The sequence below is a fragment of the Hibiscus syriacus genome, unplaced genomic scaffold, assembly GCF_006381635.1.
Source record: "Hibiscus syriacus cultivar Baekdansim isolate YM2019G1 unplaced genomic scaffold, ASM638163v2 tig00111220_pilon, whole genome shotgun sequence".
Taxonomy (NCBI): Eukaryota; Viridiplantae; Streptophyta; class Magnoliopsida; order Malvales; family Malvaceae; genus Hibiscus; species Hibiscus syriacus.
Genome location: NW_024063024.1, coordinates 465,724 through 478,084, shown reverse-complemented (window position 1 = coordinate 478,084; position 12,361 = coordinate 465,724). Strand labels below are relative to the sequence as shown.

At 34.2% G+C, this 12,361-nt stretch overlaps 3 protein-coding genes across 5 annotated transcripts; 2 read left to right on the top strand and 1 right to left on the bottom strand.

The window, feature by feature from the left end:
- The first annotated feature begins 587 nt into the window (after positions 1-587).
- Positions 588-4,874, top strand: LOC120156435 (probable methyltransferase PMT5). 3 transcript variants are annotated; one of them, XM_039167750.1, is made up of 9 exons: positions 588-1,114; positions 1,311-1,446; positions 1,649-1,889; positions 2,181-2,406; positions 2,610-2,764; positions 2,893-3,196; positions 3,688-3,820; positions 4,028-4,232; positions 4,562-4,874. In XM_039167750.1, the coding sequence occupies exons 1-8, from the start codon at positions 603-605 to the stop codon at positions 4,175-4,177; spliced, it is 1,857 nt and encodes a 618-aa protein (XP_039023681.1). In that variant the 5' UTR covers positions 588-602; the 3' UTR covers positions 4,178-4,232; positions 4,562-4,874. The 3 variants fall into 3 exon arrangements, with proteins under 3 accessions (XP_039023681.1, XP_039023680.1, XP_039023682.1); XM_039167749.1 differs by having other exon boundaries at positions 2,607-2,764; XM_039167751.1 differs by lacking the exons at positions 3,688-3,820; positions 4,028-4,232; positions 4,562-4,874 and having other exon boundaries at positions 2,607-2,768; positions 2,893-3,064.
- A 1,752-nt stretch (positions 4,875-6,626) lies between these two features.
- On the top strand, positions 6,627-9,159 carry LOC120156422 (14-3-3-like protein GF14 iota). Its single transcript, XM_039167731.1, has 7 exons — positions 6,627-6,740; positions 6,852-7,158; positions 7,617-7,704; positions 7,820-7,929; positions 8,016-8,165; positions 8,345-8,408; positions 8,858-9,159. The coding sequence occupies exons 1-7, from the start codon at positions 6,665-6,667 to the stop codon at positions 8,864-8,866; spliced, it is 804 nt and encodes a 267-aa protein (XP_039023662.1). The 5' UTR covers positions 6,627-6,664; the 3' UTR covers positions 8,867-9,159.
- A 1,073-nt stretch (positions 9,160-10,232) lies between these two features.
- Positions 10,233-12,154, bottom strand: LOC120156405. Its single transcript, XM_039167716.1, has 5 exons — positions 12,003-12,154; positions 11,825-11,897; positions 11,284-11,335; positions 11,096-11,165; positions 10,233-10,490 (listed from the first exon to the last, which is right to left on the bottom strand). Exons 1-5 carry the CDS (start codon positions 12,096-12,098, stop codon positions 10,404-10,406), a joined length of 378 nt encoding a protein of 125 aa, XP_039023647.1. The 5' UTR covers positions 12,099-12,154; the 3' UTR covers positions 10,233-10,403.
- Positions 12,155-12,361: the final 207 nt, after the last annotated feature.

Genomic DNA, 12,361 nt, shown 5'->3' with positions numbered 1-12,361 from the left:
CCGAGGATGTAAATTCCGTTAGAAAACTCGTGTTAGATTCAATAGCATTTCATCTGCCAAATTCACCTTTAAAGAATTATAATTTCCTTATTTTTGAGTCCTCATTTTAGTTGATCATTTGCAGCTTCATGCGATTCGGTCACTTGCCGGAGACTGAGGGATTGACATTACTCAAAATTGAGTTTCCGTTGGCTCTGTTTGGATTCTGGTAAAATATTTACAACGGTAAATTTTATGCTCTGCATTGGATCAGGAGTTGTGTGATTCACTTCTGGAGGTGGAATTATTGATCCGTAATAAGGAATTGAAATTCAGCTTGGTTTTTGTGATTTTTTATATATACTGGTTCTGGTGGATTTATAGTGAACTTTGGATTTTGTTCTATTTTTTTCTCTGTTGCTTGTGTTGGTTAGCAGAAGATTGCTGCTGAAGGAGTGTAGGGTAGGGGATTTCAATTCTTGTTGGGCTTATCCAGATTTACTGTAACATATACAGAAGCTCGTATGTGATCATAGGTTATGGTTTTCACTGTTCTTGGAGCTTTAACTGAAGGGGTGGTGATTTAGTGGTTTTCCAATCTTTTAACCTTTGAAATTTTGGACATGAGAAGCCCCTGGCTCAATAAACTCTCAGTAATTTTTGGTCCCAGACCGCCTGTCAGCTGGTTGTTATTGTGCTTTGTTAGCGTGCTTGCGCTGATTGCAGTCTTTGGATCGTCTTCTTCTAATTCCTTTGACTCTGTACCTTCCACTCCGGTACCTGAGATCTATACAAACTATAGAAGGCTGAAGGAGCAAGCAGCAGTTGATTATTTTGAGTTGAGAACTATCGTGTCGGGAGCTAGTCGACAAAGGGAGCTTGGTCTTTGTAGCAAAGAAAGAGAAAATTATGTACCTTGTTACAATGTGACAGCAAATACGATATTAGGGTTTAAAGATGGAGAGGAGTTTGATCGGCATTGTGAAGTGTCTGGGCAAGGAAACTGGTGTTTAGTTCGCTCTCCGAAAGATTATAAGATCCCACTCCGTTGGCCTGCTGGTAGGGATGTGATATGGAGTGGAAATGTCAAGATAACAAAAGACCAATTCCTTTCTTCTGGAAGCATGACAAAAAGGTATTTATTAAATGCATTTGGATGCTTTGTAAAAGTGGCAAAGTATGAGGCCCATATCCATTGTTTACTAACTTTATATTTTACAATTCACCACTGTGTGATTTCTTTAGCTGCTTATAATATTCTTTCATTGTTCTTTATATGATCAAAAGCAGCTTTCTGATTTACCTTATTAATATTTTGACTACTTTACTAGAATCATGTTGCTAGAAGAGAATCAAATTGCTTTTCACCCGGAGGATGGCTTAATATTTGATGGTGTCAAAGATTATTCTCGCCAGATTGCAGAGATGTTGGGACTGGGAAGTGACTACGAATTTTTTCAAGCCGGTGTATGTCTTTTATTTCACTTTATCATAATTTTCTACTACTTTTAGCATTATGGAGTACCTTGAGCTTTAGGAGTGATATTTTGGGAATAATTTTTTCTAATAGCATGTCCTGTTTAAAATATAAGAAAGATATTGTATCGACTTCAAGGGGAACTAAAACTATCTTCACTCTACGGTATTTAATCTCCTACTTTGATTACAGGTGCGCACTGTACTCGATATTGGTTGTGGATTTGGAAGTTTTGGAGCTCATTTAGTTTCACTTAAGTTAATGGCTCTTTGTATTGCCGCATATGAGGCAACTGGAAGCCAAGTTCAACTAGCTCTCGAGAGAGGTCTTCCAGCAATGATTGGCAATTTCATATCAAGACAACTGCCATACCCATCATTATCATATGACATGGTTCATTGTGCACAGTGCGGTATTGTTTGGGACAAGAAAGGTACTTTCTCTGTTTAATAATAGGATTATGTTATTTATTGATACTCTTCTCTTTTACTTTAAGAATTATTTGGGAAAATGGGTTATGCAACAATTCTTTTCCTTCTATTTTTTAGTGATAATCACTATGTCATGTTTCATTATAGAATTTTATTGATAATGCATGACTTTATGCATGAGATGTATTTTAATGCTGAAAATTCGTCCTCAAGTAGCTTCCGTATTCTGAAATTAAATATGCTTTGCTGTCAAAATATGACTTTGTAAAACAGAGAGTATGTTTGTAAAACAGAGGGTATGTTCCTTATGGAGATAGATCGGTTACTCAAGCCTGGAGGTTATTTTGTTTTAACCTCACCGACAAGTAAGCCACGTGGAAGTTCAACAAGTACGAAGAAAAGAAACAAGTTAACGCCACTGGAACAATTTACTGAGAAAATTTGTTGGAGTCTTATTGCCCAGCAGGATGATACTTTCATCTGGCAGAAAACTGCTGATGCTCATTGCTATTCTTCTAAGTGAGTATACATTTATAATTTTCGCTCTTCTGTTGGTAAATCTTAGTTAAATTGCATAATGGAACTGGCTTCCAATTTCGTAAAATGCCTTTTAGGTTGTGTTATACCTTTTTATTTTGAATTAGTTGTATTTGGTTTGCTTAACTTGTAACTGTCAGACCAGCTCTGTTGTTTTTCTAACTTCTATTTCTTGAATATAGCAGGAAGAGTGATGTAACCCTTTGCAAAGAAGGATATGACGCACCCTATTATCGGGCCTTGGTGCCATGTATTACTGGAACTTCCAGCAAACGCTGGATTCCTATTCAGAACAGGTCCTCTAACTCAGATTTGAGCTCTGCGGAGCTTGAAATTCATGGAAAGTATTGTTCCAACTCATTTTTTTCTGCCTGCACATGCTTTTTTATGTTGCTATTGTGCTGCGACATGCAATCTGTAGTAGATGATTTAGTTGGCTAACATATTGATATAATTTAATCTTTGCAGGAGTCAGTCAGGAGGATTTCTTTGAAGACTTGCAAGTTTGGAAATTAGCTTTAAAAAACTATTGGTCTCTGCTTACACCATTAATTTTCTCTGACCATCCCAAGAGGCCAGGAGATGAAGATCCTTTGCCTCCATTTAATATGGTACGCAATGTGATGGACATGAATGCTCATTATGGGGGCTTGAATGCTGCATTACTGGAGAAAAAGAAAATGGTGTGGGTGATGAATGTGGTGCCTGTTAGGGCACGCAATACGCTTCCTCTCATTCTTGACCGGGGTTTTCTTGGTGTTTTGCACGACTGGTTAGTTGTTTTACAACTTCAAAGCAATATGTTTGAGTTGATAACTATGCGCTTGTTTTGGAATTTGAGTTTTAACATCTTTGTTTGGGTATAAATATCTTCACTAGTTTTCAGAAGTGTTCTTACTTTTTTGTGTTCCCAGATTAAGATAACATTTAAAATTTTGGATCATAAATATTCAGTTAAAAATTAAAATAGTTTGCTTTTTATTCAGATTCATTCTTAAAATTGAATATTATTGTTGCCTATAATTTTTCCGTATCTACCTTGAGTTGTTGAATTATAAGTGGCTTATTTGCTCAAATCAATGTTTCAAATAAAGACATGATTGCTATTTGTAAATAGAATTTACATTTGGAGTCTGTATGTACAGTTTTCTCTCTTTGAGATCAGGTTGAACATTCAAATCTTCATTTTAAGCTTGCTCATTTCTGATGTATATTTTGAATGCTGAAAGAACATTTTTATCTTATGTATCTGGTGCTGTACAGGTGCGAATCCTTCCCAACATATCCTCGAACATATGACATGCTTCATGCAGATGGACTCCTATCACTGCTTACTTCAGAGAGGTGTGGTTTGATGGAATTATTTATAGAGATGGATCGAATTCTTCGTCCCGAGGTAAATTTTTTTTTTCAGAGTTTGTGCTTGAAATCTAGCATCCTAAATCTCTTGAATAATCCCCCTCCAAAATGAATGTGGTTTTCTAATCAAAGCTCTAGAATGTGTTGTATTAATTAATTGTTTCTGAAATAGTTATTACCTACCTGTGCAACCGAATATTAGAAGTTATCAATATTCATAATTGGAGCTCGTGTTTTTTTGCAGGGCTGGGTTGTGCTCTCTGATAAATTAGGAGTTATAGAGTTGGCGCGTGCACATGCTACACAAATACGATGGGATGCGAGGGTGATCGACCTTCAGAATGGTAGTGATCAGCGCCTACTTGTTTGTCAGAAACCTTTTCTGAAGAAATGATTGATTGAGCACCGAAAGGTCTCAAGCCTGCGGATTGTAAACTTTTCTTGATCTGGTAATCTTCTAATCAATCCACCAAAACACCTTTTTTCACACCCATGCATGCATGCACAATTTGTGAGCCTCTAATTGATTTCTCATATTGGAACCGGATTGCCTTTGGTTTTTAAATGCACAGAGTAAGTGGCCTCAGTAGACAAAATGCTAACCGGATTTTATGCCATGAATCCTTTCAAGCTTTTGATGGTATATGTTCTACACACCGGATTTTAGGCATCGACACTTACCAAAATTGCACCTCACATTAAGTTAGCTAGCATCATTTGTGTAGAGATTATATTTAGGTATTATGTCTTGGAATCGATGATGTAGCTATTTTGGCAGAGGATGAACTGTCTGTGGCATGACAACCTGAGCCTATGCTCCGGAGTTTCAAGCGGTTCGATATTAATGACCGAAGGAGCATGGTGGAGGATTGTAGATTAGCTTAGAAACAAAGTTTGCTGCAAAAGTAGCTGTGATTCGTTTTCTTTGCCAAGGTATTTGTAGCCAATTCATTTATCCGCGTTAATTTTTCACCTAGGTCTTAATTTTGAGTTTGTTGATTTCTTTATTATTTCGATATCAAATTCCTTGTATCGAACCATCAATTTTATTGCTGTGCAATGGCCATGAAATGTGATAATTACAAATAGATTAAACTATATAATCTCTAACGGATGTTTGAGGTTTGTGCCTTGAGAATGGTTCCTCATTTCTCCGCCAATGTAGTTTATATAAACAAATCTGGATCTTTGGTATTACTCTCGATTTTGCGATACACCTTTTAAAGACAATAAGTTGATTCGAAATCTCGTTATCAACCTCCTGACGTAGAAAAGTAATCGTTTGTAGCCGCACGGACACCTTTTGATGCATATGAGTTGGGGTGTGGTTCGACCTTTGAAAAATATTTTTGACAAGATCTTATTTAGTTCAAAATCGTAATCGAATTTATATTATAATCTCGGAATGATCTAAATCGAATCTCATTGAAGGAAGTTTCTCCATGAGAAAAAGGAAAGTTGTGTTGCAAATGGGAACCGATATTCAAAAAGCCATTTTGCGTGTATTTCTATATTATCAACATGATGAACTGGTAAGCAGTGATATTTGACTTATCAATCCCTTCGTTAGTCCAATAAGCTTGTCTGAGTCTCCCTCCTCTATTTGATTCATCATCTTTGATCCCTCTCTGGCACATTTCCTCGAACATCATACTGGCTTGGGCATCTACTTGATCACAAAGTCTGTAACATGAATGCCGCAAATCATCCATTCTCTTCATTTCCTGTAATTAATCTTAAATAGCGTCTCCATCATTTTCACAAGGGCACCAAATCATATTCAAACCCTTCAGCTTCCACCAAATTCATAAAATCAAATACCCCATCTTCATAAGATCCCTCAAATCAACCATTTTATATGAGGTAAAGTTCATTAGTGGTCACTTACCTTTGTTAAAATGATCTTTTTTATCAACAAACTTTTCGATGTTATATAATGATCATTAAGAAAACAGGTCATTACAAAATGGTCATTTGGTAATCAAGCTTTTCAGTGTTACAAAATGGTCATTGAGGTACAGGGTTCAACATCAAACTTATTGATATAGTCAAAATGGACATTATTATAATAACGGGGATCATTTTTTATTATCAAAAAGATTGTTTTTAATACAGTTTAGGGGATCTTTTAGTGTGTAATAACAAAAATTCCCTATACGTAGATTGATTAATTGGGAACTTTTAGTATTTAATATAAATAATAAATTACTGGAGCTACAGTGGATTGAACCCTGTACCTCTCACTTACAAAGCAAGCGCCCTATCATTTGAGCTACAACCTCATTATTTTGTTTTGTTGAGAAATTTTGTAAACAAGACTTCTAAGTAAATTATTGGGTAATTTTTTTTATTGATATAAGTAAGTACAATATTTCACATTAAACGTTCATACCTTTAATATTTATAGTGTTCAATTTAAGATCTCAAGAAATAATAATAATTATTTATCATTGATCGTGCAATTATTAGGTAATTTAATTATGGGAAAGTGATAATTATGTATTATGGTGTTGAGAAAATCAGAGTTATTGTCCCATTGTATCAATAAATTATGTATTATGGTGTTGAGAAAATCTTGAACAAGTCCGCTAATTGAAATAACAAAGAGAAATTAAAAAAAAAATGAAATGTCAGCATCTTACTCCGATTGGAAAGGGTATTGAACAAGTCCGAGCAAGTTAAAAGAAGAACAAGAAAAACAACGAATGGCGCGCTTCGCCTTTCAATGCCTCCCCTCAAACTTTGCTCCACCCTTTGACTCTCTTGTATAAGTTATCATCTTTCCCCTTTTCTCTCTCTCATTCCGCCATTTTTCTTTCTGGTTTGTTTTCCTTTTTGAAAAAAAACACTGTTCTATCTGTTCTTTCTCTCATTCTCAACAATGTCCACTCCAGAGAAAGAGAGAGAAACTCATGTTTACTTGACCAAACTCGCCGAACAAGCCGAGCGTTACGAAGGTAATAAAAAAACAATGATGGTTTTTCAATTTCTTTCGAGGTTGAACAAGCTTTAACGATTTAAGTTTGAATTTTTCTGTTCTTTGTTTCTCGTTTCTGGGTGTGAGGCAGAAATGGTGGAGAGTATGAAAAAAGTGGCGAAACTCAACTGCCAACTCACCGTGGAAGAGAGGAACCTACTTTCGGTGGGATACAAGAACGTGATCGGTGCACGGAGAGCTTCGTGGCGGATCATGTCTTCGATCGAACAGAAAGAGGAATCCAAAGGAAACGAAGAGAATGTTAAGCTGATCAAAGGGTACCGTCGAAAAGTAGAAGAAGAGCTTTCCAATATTTGCACTGACATTTTGAGCATCATCGATAAGCATCTTATCCCTTCTTCCTCCTCTGGTGAAGCCACTGTTTTTTACTACAAGATGTAAGTTACGTTTACCCTCTACAGATGGATTTTGGGTTTATTTTAAATCTCTCCCAATGGTAGTATATTGACTCCAAATTGCCATTGAAGTAATGTTACCTGAAATGCATATCGATTTGGTACAAAGAACGAACACTAGAATGCAAATTGTTTTAATTTTATAAAGCGTCATTCACTATTCACTAGTATTCTCCGACTGAGAATTTTTATGCTATTCGTAGGGACTGTTGGATTTTATGTTAGGGCATGGATTTAGGAATTTATATTAAAAATTTAGTAGTGCGAAATTAGATTATCAATAGAATTTAGAAACTACATTAGAATTTGAAATTTCCAGGGCATTGACCGCACTCCAGCACCCTTAGGTCCATCCATGGCTACCGGGATTGTTAGTTTTATTGAATTAGATTACGAGTGTTCTCCGATTGCAAACTTACATACCAAGTAATTGAATTCAGGAAAGGTGATTACTACCGGTATGTTGCTGAGTTCAAGACAGATCAAGAGAGGAAAGAAGCTGCTGAGCAGTCATTGAAAGGTTATGAGGTAAGTTAATGTTTACCCTTTTATCATATATAAGAAAAAGATCCCATAATTTGATCATAGTGTTCTTCACTTGCTGCAGACACCTAATTTTCCGTCTTTCTTTTTTACTTGTTAGGCTGCTTCTGCTGCTGCAAACACTGATCTTCCTTCAACTCATCCGATTCGTCTTGGCCTCGCCCTTAACTTCTCTGTGTTTTACTATGAGATAATGAATTCACCTGAGAGGTATAAGCTCTATATCTGTTAATCTGTTATAGTAATTGGTTGAAACATTAGGTGAGATGTGTGGTTATATTTTGAGGAATTTGCAGGGCATGTCATTTGGCTAAGCAAGCTTTTGATGAAGCCATTTCCGAGTTGGACACTTTGAGTGAGGAGTCATATAAGGATAGCACCCTTATTATGCAGCTTCTAAGAGACAATCTCACTCTCTGGACTTCTGATTTGCCTGAAGATGGAGGTATTGTATAATTTAATTCAGTGACAGATTCGACAACACGGTTTTGAGGTTTATTTAATTTTTTAAATTTTTTGAGTATATTTATATCAAGTATGTAAAATTAACATCCAAATCCAAATAACATAATTGATAGAAGCCTTGATTTCTAACTTTGGGAAGCATTGTCTTAGACAAAGTATATGAAGACGGCGTAAAAGGTGAAGATACTATATCCTCAGCAGCCAAATCTGAGGCAAAAGCCGAGGTAAGGGCTTATCAGAAGCTATGGTTTCTTCTTCTTTTATTTTTTTGGTTTAATTTCAGTAGATGCCCTCAAATTATGACTGGATTCTACATTAGTCCTTAAACTTCAAAGCATGCTAGTTGAATCCACAGAGTCTGTATGGTGTGGTGCATTAAATGCAAACTTGGATATATGATGTGGAGCATATTTTAAACACATTGATCAAATTTTCAAACCTGTGTATATACATGGCATAGAAAAGCTTGTATAACATGTCACATCCAAGTTGACTCGCGTGTTTTAAATATATTCCACTTCAAATTCGAGTTTATAACTAGCTTACGGTAGGACCCTATTGATACAATATTAGTACTTTTGAGGATTTAATTAAAACGTTTCGAAGCTTTAAAAACTAATTAGAACGATAATGATAGCTACATTACATGAAATTGTCTAATTGGTATTTGCAGAAACATTGATGAAGAAATTCTGGGGGCCTGAATTGGGGGAGCAAATTCAATGTGTTTCCCGGTGCTCTTTGCCTAAATTGGCTTCTTATGAACCTTTCTTACAAGAGGATTGGATCAGCCAGTTTGGCCCATTTTACAATGCTAAACGATCATTTGCAGTACTACCAAAAACCAGATGGTGAAATTTGATCAGTTGATCCAAACCATGTCTTAAATTTCCACTTGTTTTCATTTTTCCTCTACTTTTTGCTTTAATTGAATGTTCTCTATCTAATATGAAGTTACTGGTTGAAATTATGGATGTTTTTTGCTTTACATTGTTTCCTTTTGCTTACATTGTGTCATATTATAAGCTTCTATTTTCGAGAACATCAATTGACGGATAAAAGCAACATCCAATCTCTTAATTCGATAGTTTTTCTAACTTAAATTTTATTTAGTCCAAAATAATTATTAAATTCAGAATTTCTATCTTCAGATGACGTGATACTTTAAGACTACAAATGATCATTCGAAAATAAACTTTGTAAATTACCAAGATAAGAGATTAAATTTTGTTTTTTTTTTATCAATTTCTTATGTGATATAACGTTTATTGGATCTAAATCAGAGATTAAATTTTGCTTTTATCAAGTTCTTATGTGATACACCTTTGTAAATAACTTGATGTCTTTTTTTTTTTTTTGGATAGAATAACTTGATGTCTCTTACATAAGAGTTAATGATTTAAAGAACATTTACTTTTTATTTAAGAATCGAAGTACAATTTATCAAAAAAAAAAATGTAAGAAACACAAATAAACGAATATTAAGATTTTAATCCAAAACTAATTAAAAGTAATATTAAGCTTAAGATTTCTTGAATCGGAAAACGAAACATTAATAAATGTAAGAAATTTTTTAAAATATAACTTATTAACTTCTATTGATTTTGCCAATGCAAATAAAAAAAAAAGGAATTTCTTGGTCAATTACCTTCTTTGGGCGTTGAATTATATTTCATTTTTTAGTATGATGAAAATGTATGAAAAAAAATTGTAAGAATATTAATAACTTCATCATGTAAATTAAATATAAAAAAATAAAAAGAAGCACAAATTTAATTAAAAATGATTAATTAATAACTTCACAAGGGGAAAAAAAAAAGAAATCCTACTAACTACCAGTTGATCTAACAAGATGAGACATTAGATCCCTTAAATAAGATTAATAGTTCAAATTGTAATAATATGATAAAGAAAACTTGATTAATGTAATTTCGATTCAAATTAGTTTGATATGCGTCAAATACAAATAGTTATACTAAAAAAACCAAGCATATCCTTTAGATAAATATTTTACTCAAAAAAGGGAAAATTCTGAATGAGCAAGAAGCTGTCAACAAACTAATCACATTCCATCAAAATTGCAACCTAATTTTTACAATAATATTGTGCAACATGATCAAGGAACATTATGAGTTATCACAGTTAGATATCATCAGATCTCAAGTAGAAAACCATATTTAGTGCAGATATATGAATGCCCCAATTCCCCAAAATATGATTTAGGGTTCTTCCTTGACAAAATAGCTTTGTGGCAAGCAGAAATCTTCCTCGTGATTTAGGATATCAATCTCTTCATCATCTGGTTTCTGAAATTTACAAAAGAACAAATTAGCTCAGTGATAACTACCTTTCAAGATGACCAAAAAGCAATAGCACCATTTAGGTTTTAGGGTGTCCAATTTTTCAGCAGGTACTTTTCTTTTATATTACCCTGGCATTAGGGTGAGTGTCAGACTTGGATATGTGCCAGCATAAGCATACTCAATTTTTTTTATGTTGTCTATATATTTCGATGATCATATATGCCAATACCAATGTTTGATTATGCTTCCGAAATAGATGTCAAACACGGGTACTTCAACAACAAAAATGAAGAGTATGGGCAGCAAAGATTTGCTCATCATATACACACAGCTATCAATTCTTATGTTGGAAAAGGAAACAAAGAATCATTTGCAACAACCTATTTCTGTTTTTAATCCATCATCACCATGTGAACCAAACTATACTTGCAAGTATCTCTATCCAACCACAGTGAGTGAACACAAATGATTGAAACTAGCCATTTATCATTTTTGTCGATTTATACAGACATGGAAACATCCAAGACAGTAGTCAATGCAAAACCTAATCTTCAATGGAATATCAAACTAATAAATGGAAACGAAAATAAACTATTGGACAAGGTTACCAGAACTTCTAAGTTGTAGAAACGATCTAGCAATTGTAAAACCTCATCTGGAGAAAAATGTCGGTCAAGGCTGTGACAACATTTAGCAAACAATAAGAGAATGCAAAAGGAAAAAAATGACTCATCAGAACACTGTGATCAAAAGAGGGTATTGATATGAAGTACGAAGGACAGGAGGCGGAACAAACCTTTTCCGCAGGAATTCCATCAGACCATAGAGTACAAAGTGGCGATGCACGCCTGCAGGGAAGTAAATTCAATTCAAAGTAAGGCTTTCATATAGATTGTAAAAGACCAAATGAATCCTAACTGTTTTACCATAAACATGTGCATGAACTGCTAGATGTACTGATTTCTTTACCATGTAAAGCTTAAAATTGATCCATAAACAATAAAAATGAAAATGCACCATTAGATTCTAAAACTATCAAAACAAACACATAATATAAAAGCTAACCTTTCACTGGAAATAACAGCACAAAAGACATTTATTAAATTTTCTTGCTGAAATATAGTTAAACCATTTTTCACCACAGCACCAAGCAAAATCAAAGGAATCAAATTAATTCAAATTTCCAATAATATTTTACTTTTAGAATTAAATAATAATAATAATAATTTTTTCCCTTCAATTAGTTTCTAAGAATCAATCTTTAAACTGAAAAAAAAAACGAACTTCTCCTTAAACAATTAACATATACTATATATATATTAAAGCGATAAACGTGCCTCGTAATTTGACGGGAGGATAGATTTCAAGTGCTTCCAATAGCCTCAGCTCCAATTCTACCTCCTGTTGCTCCTATTAAATCCACGGAAATAAATACAAATTTTAAATAAAATCAACAAAAAAATAATAATTATTATATAAAACGGAGAAAGACGAACGCCGGCGAAAGCGAAAGACCTTAGGAAGAGAAGAGGCGGAAGACGGTGGAGCTTTGCAAGGGGAATGTACGGAAATACCATCTTGTTCATCTTCTTTGTCTCTTCCACCCTCCATCACCTCTTTACTTATTCCTTTTTGCAGTCGTAGACTGAAACCACTCTCTCAAGTAGGTGAAATTAATTAAATAATTCTTCAGATTCTTTCTGGGCTGTATCTCATAGTATTCCATGGATGAAAAACACTTTTGGGCTTCCATCCAAGGCCTTCACCTACAATTTTTTTGTATTTTTTTATTAATTTATAATATTCAAAAGTTGCAAGAGATTATTATATATTTAGAATGTTTTATTTAAATTTCAACTATATACATAAAATTT